A 16,923-nucleotide genomic window follows, 5' to 3' on the forward strand; every position below is an offset into this window, starting at 1 on the left:
ATCATGGTTTCCCACAAGATGTCATGATTACATTGCTGAAGAGCTGTCTACTATAGTGAATTCGATACAGTCACCAGCTGCTAGGGAAGAATGTGTAATCCCCACAGGGCTGGACTGGTAATCTGTCATACCGTCATACCATCATTTTCCTAGTGGGGTGACGGGTCAATTGAAGGGCCCTACAAGTTCTAATTCTTGTTAACAGAACTGAATGTTGCAGTTGCTTTTCACACTGTTGATGGCCACTGTATGCTGTTTTCTTTGTACCAGGAAGGCACTGTTAAGTACAAGTTTTAGTTGATGTTGTATAAAAAAATGATGAAGAATGATTTTGTTTTATAAGAGAAAAGCTCTTTTTATTGTTGTTGTTGGTTAGGAAAAAGGAGATATAATGTCTCTCATCTCTTAGTTACCATAAGGAGAAAAATAAATAAATAATACTGCCACTTTATGATCACAGGTTTGGTTTCAGCTAGAACTTTTAAAGAAAGACTTTATCGATGTTGTGTTGGAAAAATATATATTAGTCTTTTGTTAAGTGTTATGTTTGGAAAAAAAAGGAAAATACTCCCAAGCTGGTGAACTGAATGTTGCAGTTGCTTTTCACACTGTTGATGACGACTGTGTGCTGTTTTCTTTGTACCAGTTGCCAGAATAAAGAGGGAGCCCAGAGTAAGGGCAAGTCCAGCGTCACAGTGCCGTCCTTTCTACATGGACATACTGTATCACACCACATGCACCATAGACTCACAGAACAGCAACAGCTACACTTGCTTCTGCATTTGCTGCTGTGAATGAGGGATAATGAAAGAACCTGGCATCTTGGTGCAAGAAGGGACGAGATGAGATGAGATTAGATTAGATGACACTTCATTAATCCCTCGGGTGGGTTTCTCTAGGAAATTCAGTTTCCAGTAGCATAGCACCGACAGAAGTTGCATGTTACAGAGTTGGAATACCAAATAAAAGGGAATGAGAGTAACAGCAAATGTGTCCTCCTTTTCCCCACACTGAAAAAAAGGGATTGGCCAACTCTTGTATTTACGTAAGCATCTTGCGTGTATTTAACACAAGTGCCTCGTGCTTTAAAGTTAAGTGTAACTACATAGTGTAGAAACTACATGATATGCAGAGAGGCTAGATTAAATTGTTCATATCATGTTCAAGTGAAGTAAGTCAATAATATATCAATGTTAAATCCCGTGACACTGCACGGGTTTCAGACTCGCGCTCTTTAGATCGTGGTTTCAGGAAGGCATCCATCTCAGTCAAGTCGAGCAGCCACCTCTACTGTTTTTTAGTATACCAAAAAAAGTAAATTGGGTGGTTGTTACATTAAAAAAGTCTAACTTGTAATTTGAACACAATAATTTCATGTTTCTATGAACGTAATTAAATCATGAAGAATCTGTACGAAATTCAACAACTTAATTTGTTCTTGTTGAGACGACCTGATACAATCTAGTAAGAGTGGTTAGTTGCTGAACTCATGAAATTCACAAGATCGCACAAGATTTCAAACTGCAGGAAAATCACTGGAGTTATAAGAGGCAGACAACTACACACACACCACGTGCATGCTATTGCTATTTATTGTGTATTATTACAAAAACAAAAAAATTCTGCATCAAATACAGGAAATCATAGCTTTCCTACATTTCCTAGATTGTTGGCATGGTGGTTAGTGCTGTTGCTTCACAGTAAGAAGGTCCTGTGTTCAAATCCACTGTCTGGCTAGTTTGCAGGTTTCTCTCTGGGTATTCTGGTTTCCTCCCGCAGTTAAAAGTCATGCAGTTGTTAGGGTTAACTGCTGATTCTAAATTACCTGTGAATGTAAATGGTTGTTTGTTTCTATGTGATAGACTGGTGAGCTGTCCCTCCTGCAACCAGGATAAAGATAGAAGGATGGTAGTTGTTGAAGACCCATTCAATTTTTATGGTAACCAGACTCTAGACTTTGTTGAACATTATGTAATATGAAGACAGCATGTAGTATTTAAGTGACCAAGTAGTATTGGGGTAAAAGTTATTGAATAGTGTTAAAATAAAATGACAAAATTGTGAAGGATTAAAATATTCCAAGAGCTCAACTTACTTCATCTGAACATGTTCCAATCGCGTTTTATGAACACAAAATGCACAGGTTTACTGACTATGAAAAAGTTGTGTTGATTGAACTCAGTTGTTTAAGTTTCTGCCAAAGCAAAACATTTGTGTGCAACCAATGTCCACTATTGAATCAAGTAAATCCAACATGGCCTTTTTTTCAGTGCAGATTTGAAGGATTGGTCGGATGTATCCTGTCAATTGGACAACTTAAAAATGTTCTTGTTTGGCTTTTTTCAGTGTTTTATTTGTTCGTGAGTAAATCAGTTTGGCTGACATTAAAGTGATAGTTTTCACACAGTTGAATCAACATCAAACAGAAAACTGATTAAACAGAAATGTGAGATGGTTTGAGAATTTAGGCCAATGTCCTGTTATGTTTTACATAGCAAGAAACAAACGGTTGAGTTTATTAAACTCCAGCGAGACAGCTGGTAATGCAAAACTGAAGGCTAGACCATCCAGTTTCACAACAGCTCACTTCCGGTCTACCCGCCCTGCGGAGAATCCGGCCCACGCAGGCCGCGAAGGCCGGGTCCTCAGGAGGATGCAGCCTATGAATTTGGACACGACCGGTTACTCATATTTTGTATCTTAAATACGTAACGTATGTGTATTCCGTTACTCCCCAACACTGTCTGCCTGCATGGTTTTGGCTCCCACATACAACGAGCCATTAATAATTGAGATTATCTCATGGGCCAGATATAATTGTATAAAACACCCCTGGTTTTGACCCTGTTTCTACCCAATAAGCCATTACACAGACCCACTGTATGCTTCACATATGTCTCAGTTTATCTATGTGCAATTACCTAGAGGGTCAGAGAGTATCTCCTCTTCCTTGAAACTTGTTTCACTCTGTCTTCATCGCTGCGCTCTGGACACTTGTTGCTCACCCCATCGTGTGAATGCTCTCAGTTAGGTGCTTTTGACTAGAATTCATAGGATAGACACACAGGATTAATACATTATTGACTGTATAAATAGTAGAGACCATAATAGATATGTTCTCAAAATCTTTAATAAATTGCCTCCCTCACTGCTAAAAGCTCTAACTTTCAGGAATGGAGAATTATATTTTGGTGCAGTTCTGGACCCATGAACAGTGATGGATAGCTTTCCTCACTGTCTCTTGGGCAGTGCTGCACTGATCCCTTCCTCAGAGCTATCACAATGCAAACACAATGAGTTATTCAAAGTCATGAGTTTTTTTGATGTGTTTTCAATATTTCCTTTAACTAAGGGAGAGTCAGGTCACATTTTATCTTGAATGAGTGAATTGGTCACAAGCTCCATGACTTCAAATGCACAGTTTGCTTCACTCAGAGTCCTACTGGCTTGTTTTCCTACTCTGACCACAGATCTTGAAATCTTACCGTCACTTCTTGAATCCTGTTTGCTGCTGTAGGAAAGACATTTTGCGGAGCTGTCAGCTGACTTGACGATGTTCTGTCCACTCTTGTACTCACCCTCCTAATTTCATCCTGTAGAGCTCCACTACTTCTCTGGAGATGTATCTTTCAGCTAAACACTTCACTCTTGACAGTGCTACCTATTGTTGGATCCACAGTTTAACATTTTCCAAAAATAATGCATTGAAGCATCCTGTACTTTATCATCAGTAAAATTTTCCATGGATTCTGTGAATCGTTTGATTAATCATTGGGGTGCAGTGACAATTCCACCTGCAGATTTTGGCTTCAACACACATCTTTGAGTTGGTGTCAGTGGAAAATCCACAATCTTTCAGATTTTTCCATAGTACTAAGTCCCCCCCCCCTCCCCTTCCTCCCCCGAGCCGTGCGCTCCCGTGTATCTTCATCAAAGTTAAGACATCTCCGTTATGGTGATGTTGCCCACGACATTAATCACCTCAGAAATGCCGCCAACATTTCACTTAGACGCAAAGGCACTTTGAGTTGTATATAACTTTGAAATAAGTTATTTTATTTACTCCTTGGCGCAACAAACACACAAACACGAGCGTAAGAGTTCAGTGCGGCTGCACTCTGCAGGCTGTCCATGCACTAAAGCACTCTGGTTAACGAACTATCCATTCACACTGACAATGACACGTCTGGTAATATAGAAGCCGACAGGTGCTTACGCTTTTTATGTCCTCTTTAACAGTTCGCTAGTTGGAGCATTTTGACACGACAGGTTCATGTACACAATTTAAACCGCAACACTCAGAAAATATAACGCTGTATTTACCCTCATCCGGTTGCTTGAAAGTAGTGAGGCTTCAAAATGGCACGTCAGAAACCAGCTGATGATGTCACCGTATTTACGTCCTGTTTTGGGAGTGTTGTGGGAGTTGGTGTCTTATTAAACATGGAAGGAATTGTTTAAAACTACTGCTGTGAATAAAATATTTAATCTCAAGTATGTTTGTTGAAAGGGTTCGTATACATTTCACATTTTCTTCTCCAAGAAAAAATTAAATCTTTCATCACTTCTTCTCAAACAGACGTCAGAGCGACGGAACCGCGTACCGACATGACTGCCGCAAAAAACAGCGGCAGCAGTGACGCTGGTCAATCCTCGGATCCCCAAGATTCATCATATGTGCATATGTGCCAGTGTCAGCGTGGAGCCTTGTCCCCTCGCCCCCACAACCCTAAACGACAGGGACAAGGAAGAGGCGGGTCTCCCGACATCGATCAGAGTGGGCATGGCCACCCTTTCTAAACCCAGAGAAAACACAGGAAGAACTTTGTGTTAAAGATGTTGAGTATGTATATTTATTTAAAAAAATAGTAAAATTCTTAAAAACAAAAAACAAATGCAAACTCTTATATAGATCAGTAATGTTATGAAGTAAACTTTATGTTAGCTGCCGTTCAAATGTAAGTTAGAAATGTTAATATTTATTTGACACGGGACAGATGATGGCGACAGACACAGCTCTGTTATTATTCTGCTGTTGTCCTTGGGGCTGGCACAATATCAAATTTTTCACAAGACATATCTATACCAGTCTATATCTAGGCATTTGATTTTCAAATATCCTGATTATAGTTAATATGTGATTATCATGATACCCTCTAAATGACATCAGTTCACACACTATACAGATAACACAACTATCTCACCTATCTGGAACTTACATTCCTTCACCAACATTTGTTTCAGTATAATAAGCTACATGCCATTTAGATGATCTCTAAAAATACAATAAAAATGCAAAAACTTTTATTATTATAACCACATTATTATTAATTTCAGTTTAGTTTTTCATTAGATAATGCATTTCTTTTTTAACAGTAGAAATATCTGATGTAACAATTCACTTTTAAAAGCAAGGTTATAGTGAACAGTTCTGATATATGAAACATAATTTTGCATAACTATGAAAATAAAAGAAAATACTTTTAACGTTGCTGAAAAACGTGAAGTGGATAAAGAATTATGTGATGTCACATTTTCCTGAGAACTGAGTGACTGTGATGACTCCTCCATGTGCTACATGCTATGTTGTCCTGCTAGTTGAGCCTGCTGTCTGTTCTCAGCCCTCCTCCTGTTTCACTGGCATATATCCATCACCAGAGGGCTCCACCGACCTGCCTGTTGACATCAGAGCAAACCCCTGTGTCATGTGACCTGGCTGGAGCTGCAAAGCTGGACTCAGTTGTGGCCCAGGCAAGTTCAGAGGCAGTTGTGGAAAAGAGAGCAGGGAGCATGGTAAAGCACTGGAAGGATGAGGCGGAAACAGGAAGCGTGTAGATTCAGTGGACTTATCAACATCCTCCATGCCCTCACCCTGACTCAGCTGCTCCTCTCCCCCACTGCTAACACCTGAATCCAAGCTGGGAAGCTCCGGGCTGTCAGCCTGCTGTTTCTCCACTCGCTCATAATCAGAACAAACCTGGATAGACTTGCCAAACACACCTCCGCTGCTTCCAAACAGCCTCTGAAAATCTGCCTTTTGTTCATTCCCTCCCTCCTTCTCTTCCTCACCCTCAGGTTCTTCATCATGGCTATCAGTCATATTGATGCTATCTGCCTCCATGCTCTCTTCACTGACCTCTGCACAACTGCACATGCCTGAATCTAGACTCTGGAGCCTAAATCGATCATTGTCGAGCCTCTCAGTTTTCTCGTAGTCTGAAATCACCTGCACTGGCTCACTGTTACTGCTGCCTTTGAGCAGCAACATTAACGTCTCCTTTTCTTTCTCTCTCGCTTCATCACTTTCCTGTTCTGCGCTTTTTCCTTCACCCCGAGTACCAACAGGACCATAAGGCGTGTCAACCGCACAGGGCTTCAGATTCCCAGCAGTGAGTGAGGAAATAGGAGGAGGGCTACAAAGCTCAGAGTAACTTGGGTTAGTGAAGCTGGAGCTGGTGGAGTCATAGCTGCCTTTGTTCAACACCATCTTCTCATCTGGCTTGTAGGCCACAGCAGCATCCACAGGTGAGATTAATTCTACAGTGATCATTTCCACTGGTTTCAAGAAGGAGTGAAAGTATTCACTGGAGAACCCACTCTGGAGGAGAGAAAGTCACAGAACAGAAGAGATTAGAAAGATTTGAAATATATAAAATTATCAATCTGCACTTTAATGGGATTAAATAGGAAAGCATCAGCTGTTTGGGGTGCTTCACTCAAACTTTACTGAATTTGAGTTGTTTGGATCATAAAGGTCATAAGTCTGTGGCTGGATTAGTGAGTCACTTTGTCTGTCTGGTTCCACCTCCCACAGAGTTCACAGCTATCTGCAATGCTCTGTCTTTTTATGGTACATGTTGTGTCCGTCTGCTTTTTAACTTGCACTGAGCTTATTTTGTTTATTTGCTTTTGGACTCCTTAAACTTTCTGTAGCTCCCTGCTACTTTGCAGAGGTTTTTTTTTTTTAATGAATATGTTTAGACATGAAAATTAGACCCTGATGCAGTCCACCTCTGTGGTTATACAGTGAGCCTTGTTCCCAGCAGGCAACAGGTTAACAGAGAAAATACTGTGAGGTGACTGTTGTTGTTAAATGGTGCTGCATGAATAAAACTGTACTGAACGAAAATTAAATCATTGTATAATAGACTTCCCATGAACTTATCCAGCATTTTATTTTAACACTGTGATGATGCACTCTACTCTTAACCCTACACTAAAGAAGAGTCACTATTGCACTAAAACTATTGGCTAAAACACAGCTTTGAATATATGATAATAATTTGATTTCCTGCAAACAAATTCACCACAGTATTTCATAAATACTATGTTTACTGCCCTGAAGTGGCCACAGTATTATCTAATGCATGGAATAATAACATGTAATAATAACTTGTTATAACAGAGGAAATATCTGCGGTTTGTACCTGGATTTCTCGCAGGAAGGATTTTCCTGGGTCTGGTATGGGTGGACCTTTGATTTTCTTTACTATGTAAACCCTAAAAAAATAAAAAATAAACCAGAGTTGTCAGAAAATAACTTAAGTAAATCAAATTAGAAGAAATTCTAATAATATTATTTGCCATAGAAACTTGTGTCTGTGCTCACGTACCGGGTGGTTTTGTGAGTGCTTAAGAGCAGGCCTGCCAGCAACACCACCACACCGACTATCGTTACAGGAACAACAAACGTATTACCTGAAAAATACGGGACAGATCAGGACACAGTGGCTCAGAAACATGAGAAAACTGGGTCATACAGCCAAGTCCATGAGACACAGACAAGTTTGCTTCTGCAGCCGATACAGTGAATTTAAATAGAAATCAAGATGTGAGTGTGATTTATTATTCAAGAGACTAAGGATGAATTTTGCATGAAGTGCATGGAATATAAAAATACAGACATTTTCAGTTATGCCCTTCATTTAATTATTATTACTAATCCTTGAGTGCAAATCTTTTGTATGTGACTGTCTGAAGTCAGAAACCTTCAAAATGCCATTTCTTCCCTTTACTGCAGCCTCCTTCAGTTGCTGTTTGCTTCTGGGTCTTTCTTCTGTCTGTCTTCACTAAGTGAAAGTACGCCATGTTGGGCTGGGGTCATGTGACCGATTTGTTTAGCTGCTGAGTTGTTGATGTGACAACCCTCTAAGTCAGCGGTTTCCAACCCCCGGGCCTCGGACCGGTACCGGTCCGTGAGTCGTTTGGTAGCGGGCCGCGAGAGTTGAGGCTCAGGTGTGAAATGTATGGTTTTCATGGTTTTTATCAGTTTTCAGCGTTATTTTGTTATCGTTTTTATCGTTAACTCGGTTTTCCTGGGTCTTTTCACGTGTGTTATGAATAAATCTTCTTTTTTTTCGGTACTGGTACTAGTTTTATTTTGTTGCATTTATCCGCGACACCTTAAAGGCCGGTCCGTGAAAATATTGTCGGGCATAAACCGGTCCGTGGCGCAAAAAAGGTTGGAGACCGCTGCTCTAATTGTTGTAGGACCTCTATGATAAGTCTCTTTTGTTTTTTAGCCCATTCAAGGCCTTGCACTGGTTCCCCATATGGACTGCATATTTTATGTTCCCATGAAAAACTACCAAATGGAAACTAAACACTTTCATCAACTCAAGGAAACAGTCCAGATGTGGACATTGATGCTTTTGAATCTGAGAATTAATGCAGTTGTAACTGGTTGATATTTTATTGGTAGTATGTGTTATTGTTGTCTGCCATTTTTCTTCTTCTTTGGTGGCTAACAAGTCTCACTCTGATTGTTGTAGACAGATCACTCTTACCTCATAACAACCGGCTACTATTTCTTTGTTTATGAAATATTTCACTTTTTCTGGTGACAAAGTCCTATTGACCTTGAATGGAGAGCCAGCCCTCTCTCTCACCTCTCCCTTGTATGTTGAAGGTTGCAAGTTAAATTACAGTGTAAACGTACACGACACACACAGTAAATGTGCTCACTATTATTGCTTTTTATTGACTATTGTGTGCTCAACGCAAACAGTCTGTTCCAGTTCATTTCTCCTTCCTCCCCACTCAAATCTGCCTTCACTATATAGAGCAGGGGTGGGCAACTACAGGCCTCGACTGCCGGTGTCCTGCAGGTTTTAGATATCACCCTGTGTCAACACACCTGAATCTAATAATTAGTTCATTCCCAGGCCTCTGGAGAAGTTCAAGACATGTTGAGGAGGTAATTTAGCCATTTGAATCAGCTGTGTCTAAAACCTGCAGGACACCGGCACTTGATATAGAGAAACAAAAAGAGACACCGTCATCAGTCAATCGGCACCATCTGTGGCTCACCTGCATCCCAGTACTGCCCCCTGAGCTCACTGCACCACGTCTACCCTGCAGCTGAGCCAGGGACCAAACTCCTGCCACATACAGCATTGGACATTTTTCACAATGGCTTCTTCCCCTCTATGCTGTGTATTATACACCAACACACTTCAAATATTTTCCCATATACATAATTATTCCATACTGCAGTAATCATGCTCAGCATATGGTAAATGGCCTGCATTTGTATAGCGCTTTTCTAGTCCCTAAGGACTCCAAAGCGCTTCACACTACATTCAGTCATTCACACACTGGTGATGGCAGCTACATTGTAGCCACAGCCACCCTGGGGCGCACTGACAGAGGCGAGGCTGCTGGACACTGGCGCCACCGGGCCCTCTGACCACCACCAGTAGGCAAACATGGGGTTAGTATCTTGCCCAAGGATATTTGGCATGCAGCCAGGATGCAGCCTGGGATCAAACCACCGACCTTCTGATTAGTGGCTGACCTGCTCTGCCACCTGAGCTACAGCCACCCAGCATAAATGAATTGGAAAGATTTTGACATTGGTATGTTATGTTAAACAAAACATGTTGAGATAAATGTACCTGGTGGTGGTTTTATTTTCCCTACTGGTGACTCCCATGATGCAGTGGGGCTCCAGTCACTCCAGGCTCCCTCGCGGTGCCGAAAAATAGACCGCACACGAACTCGTGCCTTGTACCTCTCGCCTTGTATCAGCAAATCTGGCTCCAGCTCTGCCTTGCACTCCTGCTCACACTGAATGCCAACTTTTTTGTGCACAGCAGGATCCTGACACACAGAAACCAGTGTGGGGTTGAGAACGAATCTTGTTTCACATGTGAACTTTCATGATCTCAACTTTATACTTAAACGTGTTCACATTGTGTCATAAAATCTAAACTTACTCTCCATGACTGATCCTGCTTCTTCCACTGCAATTCACTTCTGTATAACCTGATTACATGTTCGGGGACTTGGGACAACCAGGAAACAGACGTGAAGTTGACTTTTGGCTCTGCAGGAGGATTCACCTTTACTGCAAGATCACACACACAGTTGTTTTAGGTCACCATGAATAGCTCGCACTGTAAATCACAAAGAGCCAGTATTTATACTGTAGATTACACTCACTGTGACAGGATGGCTTGAAGGAAGTGATTACACTCTGCTTCATTTGGTTGCAGCTCAGATTAAGGGACAACTCATGGAAAAACTGAAACTGGAAAAAAAATGTTTGAAAAATATTTACTGTTAGAAAACATTGAGTGAGAACAATATAGAAGTCTTTTGTTTGGCAAACTTCAAATTTGATTTAAAGTAAAACAATTGGAGTCACAAATATCCAATCAGATAATAGACTTGGTAAAAACAAAGAGCAGCATAAAGAGAGAAGAGATGAAGCTTCTTTTAGACAGAGAATGACCTGAGTACATCAAGCAGAAGATCTAGTAAAAATAGTTAATGAGATTACTGGGTACATTTGAAAGGAGTGTTATACATTTTTTGAGCTTTCTTGCTGAGAATGACATTACTGATACTGCTCCATGTCTGTACAGAAGCCATAAAAACTTCACCTTAGTTTCAAATACACAACAGGGAAAAGTAAACCAACCTCTTAGCAACTGCGCTTATAGTACGAATTTAAACATGCAAGCTGATTTCCCTCTCATCATATGCACAGGATTTTCAGAAAACATAATCTCTGACATTGACCGGATAAAAAAACTATTTGGAAGGAGTCAGTGACTGCCCCGAGGCTTTCCGTAGAATATTAGATCTCACTTCTAATTAAAATACAAACTGAGATATAGGATATATGATTTTATCTCGGGGGCTCAGAAATAATTTGATTTCTTTACACACTCACAGTGCTTTTCTTTTCAAAGATCAGGGAGCACTTCTTTAGCGCTGGTCTGGAGACGTCAACAGACTTTAGGTCACAGGAAGCGCTGTAAGAACTGAGAAGAGGAATATTAATTTGATTTTCCTGCAGATGGCGTTACTGATGACATCTATGATTTCTGTTATGTGAGTTTTATGTGTTGAGCTTTTCTCTTTGTGACTGAGGTCCTTACATGTAGCGAGATTTATAGTGAGCATGTATGGTGCATGCAGTGTCATCAGACACGTATCTGCTGTTCCACAAACATGTGATGTTTCTATTGTAGTCAGTGTAGCAAGTGAGATCTGTGAGAATTAAAACAGGAGAGATTAAATGAAAATGAGTAAATATGTTAAACAACAGATCTTAAAATCAGTTAAACATGAATAAAGAGGAATAAAGACTAACTCTCTGGAAGCCTGGGACACTCATCACTTCTGCAGAGCAACAGCAGAGGCAGCAGAATAAACAGGGAAAGTCTTTTCTTATTTCTCTCCATTAAGTCGACAGTTTTCTTTCTTAGAGGCTGCTGGGATGGTGACTGTGACTGTGACTGGAAGACTTGAAGGACTGTAGTTGCTTTAGGTATTGACTGACTGCCTTCTGATTCTTCTCATCCTGCAAAGGATGCAAATAAAATGTTACCATGTTAGCAACATGATTAGAGACGACACAGTTTTATTTCTCCAAACAGTCAGACATCAACCCACATAGAAGAAAAACAGCTGGCTACAGATAAACACAATATAAACAGAGGAAGGAACAACAGACACACAAGTGTTTCAGATCCTGCCTCAGTTTGTAAAACTAAAAGCAGTGATGATGTAATCCAGACTCCTACTGTGTATACTAAGGAGCACTTAAACTTACTGTGTTTTAATTTACTTTCATCCATTTTCTTCTACTTATCCGATCTAGCATCGCAGCGATGAAAGCTAGAGTCTATCTCAGCTGGCACGGGTCGAGGGGTAAGGTGCACCCTGGACAAGTCACTTTACTATATAATACAAAGTGCTGTTCAGCAACTGTTATTGTGGTTTGGAGACATCTACATAAAATGAAATTGAATTGAAATCATAATTTACATGAAGCGCTTCAAGAATTAATGTTTCCATTGCTGTTGCATTTGTGGTCTTTTCTTTCAGACATGCGTCTCTACCACAGCCTCACAAACTGTTGGCTGCTCAGTTTGTGTTCACTTGGTTTGATCTGCTCCACCATGTCAAATCAAATAAAACTGATACATAAATAACAACAACCTGATCTCCTGGATGTTTTCTTACACAAAAGAAATTTGCACTGAATCTTAAACTGAACAACATTCAGTAAAACATTTTTAATATTGTAATTGTAATAATACATTTCTCTTATAAAAATAATAATAGCTGTACATTAAAGCACACGTGCTGTCCATTAAAAGACTTCAGTCAGTGACACTTACCTGCTGGCTGAGCTGCAACTGATCTGCTTCCAACTGCTGACTTAATTTCACCTGATATCCTGTCAAAGAGCATCACATGAGGGTGTTACTTTGTTTACGTATCAAACGTAACCAACTAAACTGACAAGACAAAAAAAGTGTGAAAAGTCTTTTGATCACAACCCACAGAGCTCTTCTGACGAACATTTGAGCTTCTGAGTGTTTCACTTGAAGCCTTGTAACCCTTTAGTTTCATCTAATCTGATTCTTCAACTTATAAACGGTTGTATATAACAGTACCTGCAGTGCACCTGTCTGTATAACTCTGAGCTGATAACTTCAAGCATGCAGCATCAGGTGGAAACTGGCTGTTCTGGGTTGTTGCTTCATTTTTTGAATCTTCCTTGACTTTAGTACAGCCTGTCAGTTCCCCCACCCTGTTGTATTTCTGACCACACACACACACACACACACACACACACACACACACACACACACACACACACACACACACTGCACTTCTTATTAGTAGTAGCTCCCTTTGCATGTGGACCACACTGACATTTAAACTGTGTGTTTGTGTGGATTTGTGCTTTTTGTGGTTTTGCAGCCAAGAGCAAGCTGCCCCACAAACACCCACATCCTCACCTAATGTCTTCACATTATGCATTAACTGACTTTAAGCATTTTATCTTTGCAAGAACACTTTTCAAACAAACGTTTCTTTTCATAGTGCTCAATACAAACATATTAAGTTTAAACAGCATGGTTTAGATTCTCATTCACATAATAAATATCACGTCACATTAGATACTCCAGCTCTGCTGGGGACTCAAAGGAATCTGTGCAGCTATCTGTCTCTTCTGGGGGGTCCGAGGGGCCCGTCCAGCCATCTGTCTCCGCTGGAAGGTCTTAGGGGTCAGGCGCGGCCTGTTGGTCCTGCTCGTTTTTGTCCACATCCAGCACGGCCTGCTCATCCAGGTCCACCACCACACCATTGCCGGCCACTTTCTAGGCCGTCAGTTAAGGGTCTTTGCCATGACGGACGGCCTCCAGACCTACTCAGTCACTGCTGACATCTTCCACGCGGCCAGCCCCGTGAACTGCACTGTTTTGGACCCCTGTACAGTCACCCTCCAGATGGCCCCCCTAAGCTGTTTTGTGAACTGTTTCCTGGGCTTCAGTGCCTTTGGACTTTTTGCTTTGAACTATTTTGTGAGCTCCGGTGTTTCTGGTGGCCTTTTTGTTTTGGATTTGGATTTCATTAGCCCAGCAGTGTCTTAGTAAGTCATGCTAATAGACCATTACTTTTATTTTAATGGATCTTTATGTTCTAACTCATTCTCTTCATTTTGAAAGAGGTGTGAAGCATATGTTCTCTTTATTTATGTTAAGTTTTCTGACTTTTGGACTTCCCCTTACTAAGAGGTGACACTCTCTTATTGCTTTCTTTTTGCCTCAGAAGCAAGAAAACCACAAATACACACTAAAAGCTCAAACCACATCCAAACCCTCTTCTCTTCAGAGAAATCAAAATTTTTTCCACTAATGCAAAAAAAAAAAAGTCATTCACTACCCAGAAAGTCTGTTTTCCTTCCTTCCTTTCTTATTCTGTTTTTTCTTTACATGAGTGGTTGAGGGGCATCTGGGGCCACAGCTTCAAACAGGTGGTAAAGGATCTATTATCAGCCATACTAGCATTCAATACAAAAACTAATTCTGGGATGCATTACAAAAATTACTGATAATATTACATAATAATCACTTTGAGTACTCGCCAGAAACTGCATTAGGTAGCTATTCACTGGAACTCTTCAAATGATGAAAGACGCTGATGCAAGTGAAGGAGGCCATCATTAAGATGTCAAAGCAAAATGAATCAATCAGAGAGAGATAGGAAAAGCTGAAAAGCAGGAGTACCCAAATCAAGTAGTAGATATATAAGTAGTTATAGTAGTAGTGGTCGATTCTTTAAAAAAAGAAAAAAGGAATGCAGAAAAACTAAACTAAAGTGCAACATTTAAAGAGGTACCACTGTCAAAGACATTCAATAGATGCCTTCATGCATGTAAATGCAGAGTTCATGTGGGTAGTCACCTTCCTTAACTCAAACGTTAGGGAAGGTGGTAGGGAAGCAGACTTAGCAGACATTTCAGGTTTCCAGAGGTGAGCAATTTATTTACAGTGAACCCCATCCTACATGAAACTTAACAAAACCTGTCATGTGTGACATCATCAGCACTTTAAAACGAGGAAATGCTAGGCGGGTCTTTCCCCAAACCTGACTTACATGAAGACTGAAACGAAAGAACAAAGTAAGTATGAACAAACAACTTAATCTGTAACATAATAAAATGTAAAGAAACATGTATCTGACTATTTGCCTTAATTTGCAGAATGCTTGATTTGCCAGCAACAGAATGCTTACACAAACAAACCCGGGATAGTTAGTGCAGCAATGTTACTTTGACAAATAGAAAATCATAGCAAATAAATACACAGACAGAATAATGTGCATAATGTGCAAAAAAAAAAGGTCAACACATCTGGGACAAATGGAGAGCATTACAACTGCTCATCCACTTTGTCACAGCTTACAACAAGATGCAAACAGCTGGTTACACTCAGGAATAAGAAGGCCAGATCAGAATTTGCCATAAAACAACAAATGCGGCCTTGACTTTGAGCACAGTTTGGATAAAGACCCATCAGGTCACCGCTGTGTTCAAGTTAGAGTAATTTCTGACCAGCACACAAGGTGAAGTAGCTCATTAAGATGAGAGAGAGAGGAGGACGGATGGAGGAGAGTTAGTGAATCAGTAAGTGCAGATGATTAGTACTACAGACTACAGAAGGATAAAGCTGATGATCCATACCATGAAGTTATGGGAAAGCTTATCAGTGAGGAGCAGTGAGTCTTCTGCTGAAAAACAGCTCTACAGATGTCAGACAGAGGACTGCAAGTCAGTAGAAGCAAAACAGAATAAATGCATGTGAATGAGAGAGAGACATGTGCAAGGAGTGGAGATAGTGAAGGTGGATGAGACAACGTTAGTGAGGTTAGGCTGAGATGGTTTGCATACGTGCAGAGGAGGGATATTTGAGAGTGGATGTTGAAGATGGAGCTGCAAGGCAGAAAAACAAGAAGACAGGAAGAAAAGAGTCCTAACATCCAGACAGTCTGGGTGCTCGGGGCAGGGTGAAATGGAGGCCAATGATCCACTGTAATGATTTCTAAACCAAACAGCTGAAAGAAGGAGAAGACGACTCTAGGAGAAACCAAGATGGACTTGTACCAGAAGGATGACGAGACAAACGTATGCAGAAGGGAAGATACAGCTCATGAGGTCAGGGCCACTGTGAAGATGCCACTGCTGATAGATATAGCAAGGACAAATTCTGAAGTGTACAGGTTTATACTCTCAGCTCAGAATCAGCCAAATGCTGCAGAATTGGCTGGCCAGCACTTCATAATGCAAATAGATAATGGGTGCAAAAGCATAACAACCCAAGAGTTTCTCAAATAAAGAAAGGATATTCTCCAAGGACTGCATACAGCATGCTTTTAAGTTACTGAAGATAAAACTGAAGACAAAGAGACCCACAAACAGTAAAGACCTAGCAGAGCATCTCAGTGGAGGACACACAGCATTGGGTGATGTATAGAAATGTTTTTAATATCAGATAATAAACAGATACAAAACTTTTGCTTTGAATTTTGAAATAAAGCTGAAAGTCTGCACTCCAAGCACATATTGATTGTCTGATTTAAAATCCTCTATGGTGATGTGCAGAGGTGAAATTACAATCAACACTTTTAATAATAATTACTTATAATTCATTATTATCAGGTTGTCTTAACAACTTCCTAAAAAGCCTTCAGTGGATACAAAATCCTGCAACGGGAACACCAACAGTGAAGGAGAGAGCATATTTTTTCCACATTGCTTCTCTTCATTGCCTCCCTGTTAAATCTAGAATATAATTTAAAATTATTCTCCTCATGTATAAGGTCATTAAGAATCAAGCTCCAGCTTATCTTAAAGACCTCTGTTTCATCCCAATAGAGCACTTTGCTCTTAGACTGCCTCTCTATTAAACTAAAATGTAATAAAATAAAAATTAAATATCAGTAAGAACCTACCAGTCCGGGTGTGTTCAGCGTTCTGTCATTTCCATGTCGTAAGGTAATTCAGGCTTTACCATTGCCCTATGTAGCACATCTTTATGTCTATCATATCTAGTGTGACGTATGGAAGAGAGTTCAAAGAAAAGAACACAGAAGCAACACAATGTGGATGCTTTTACT

General features: G+C 40.4%; 2 protein-coding genes across 2 annotated transcripts in view; both read right to left on the reverse strand.

Annotated features, from left to right (window-relative positions):
• LOC147327317 (uncharacterized) overlaps positions 1-4,799 on the reverse strand; it is a 35,937-nt gene extending 31,138 nt beyond the window's left edge. Inside the window, exons 1-2 of the mRNA XM_086294946.1 lie at positions 4,324-4,799; positions 2,922-3,041 (exon numbers count right to left, since the gene is read on the reverse strand). The gene's annotated coding sequence lies outside the window, so the exon portion shown is untranslated. The remainder of the gene's footprint in view (positions 1-2,921; positions 3,042-4,323) is intronic.
• Positions 4,800-4,828: 29 nt separating this feature from the next.
• Positions 4,829-13,091, reverse strand: LOC147327319 (uncharacterized). The gene is made up of 11 exons (XM_086294947.1): positions 12,915-13,091; positions 12,636-12,694; positions 11,603-11,812; positions 11,388-11,499; positions 11,180-11,270; positions 10,444-10,531; positions 10,218-10,348; positions 9,897-10,101; positions 7,614-7,698; positions 7,428-7,500; positions 4,829-6,598 (listed from the first exon to the last, which is right to left on the reverse strand). Exons 3-11 carry the CDS (start codon positions 11,691-11,693, stop codon positions 5,618-5,620), a joined length of 1,857 nt encoding a protein of 618 aa, XP_086151073.1. The 5' UTR covers positions 11,694-11,812; positions 12,636-12,694; positions 12,915-13,091; the 3' UTR covers positions 4,829-5,617.
• Positions 13,092-16,923: the final 3,832 nt, after the last annotated feature.

This window comes from Aulonocara sp. 'chitande type north' Nkhata Bay, linkage group LG6, assembly GCF_057382095.1.
Source record: "Aulonocara sp. 'chitande type north' Nkhata Bay isolate Kocher_YH1m ecotype deep benthic linkage group LG6, A_spYH_male_GT1.1, whole genome shotgun sequence".
Taxonomy (NCBI): domain Eukaryota; kingdom Metazoa; phylum Chordata; class Actinopteri; order Cichliformes; family Cichlidae; genus Aulonocara; species Aulonocara sp. 'chitande type north' Nkhata Bay.

Coding starts and splice junctions, on each gene's coding strand:
- LOC147327319 (XM_086294947.1), bottom strand. CDS start 11,693: ATGGAGAGAAATAAGAAAAGACTTTCCCTGTTTATTCTGCTGCCTCTG. Junction 11,500..11,602: donor GTGTCCCAGGCTTCCAGAGA/GTTAGTCTTTAT, acceptor TAATTCTCACAG/ATCTCACTTGCTACACTGAC. Junction 10,102..10,217: donor AGCAGGATCAGTCATGGAGA/GTAAGTTTAGAT, acceptor TCTGTGTGTCAG/GATCCTGCTGTGCACAAAAA.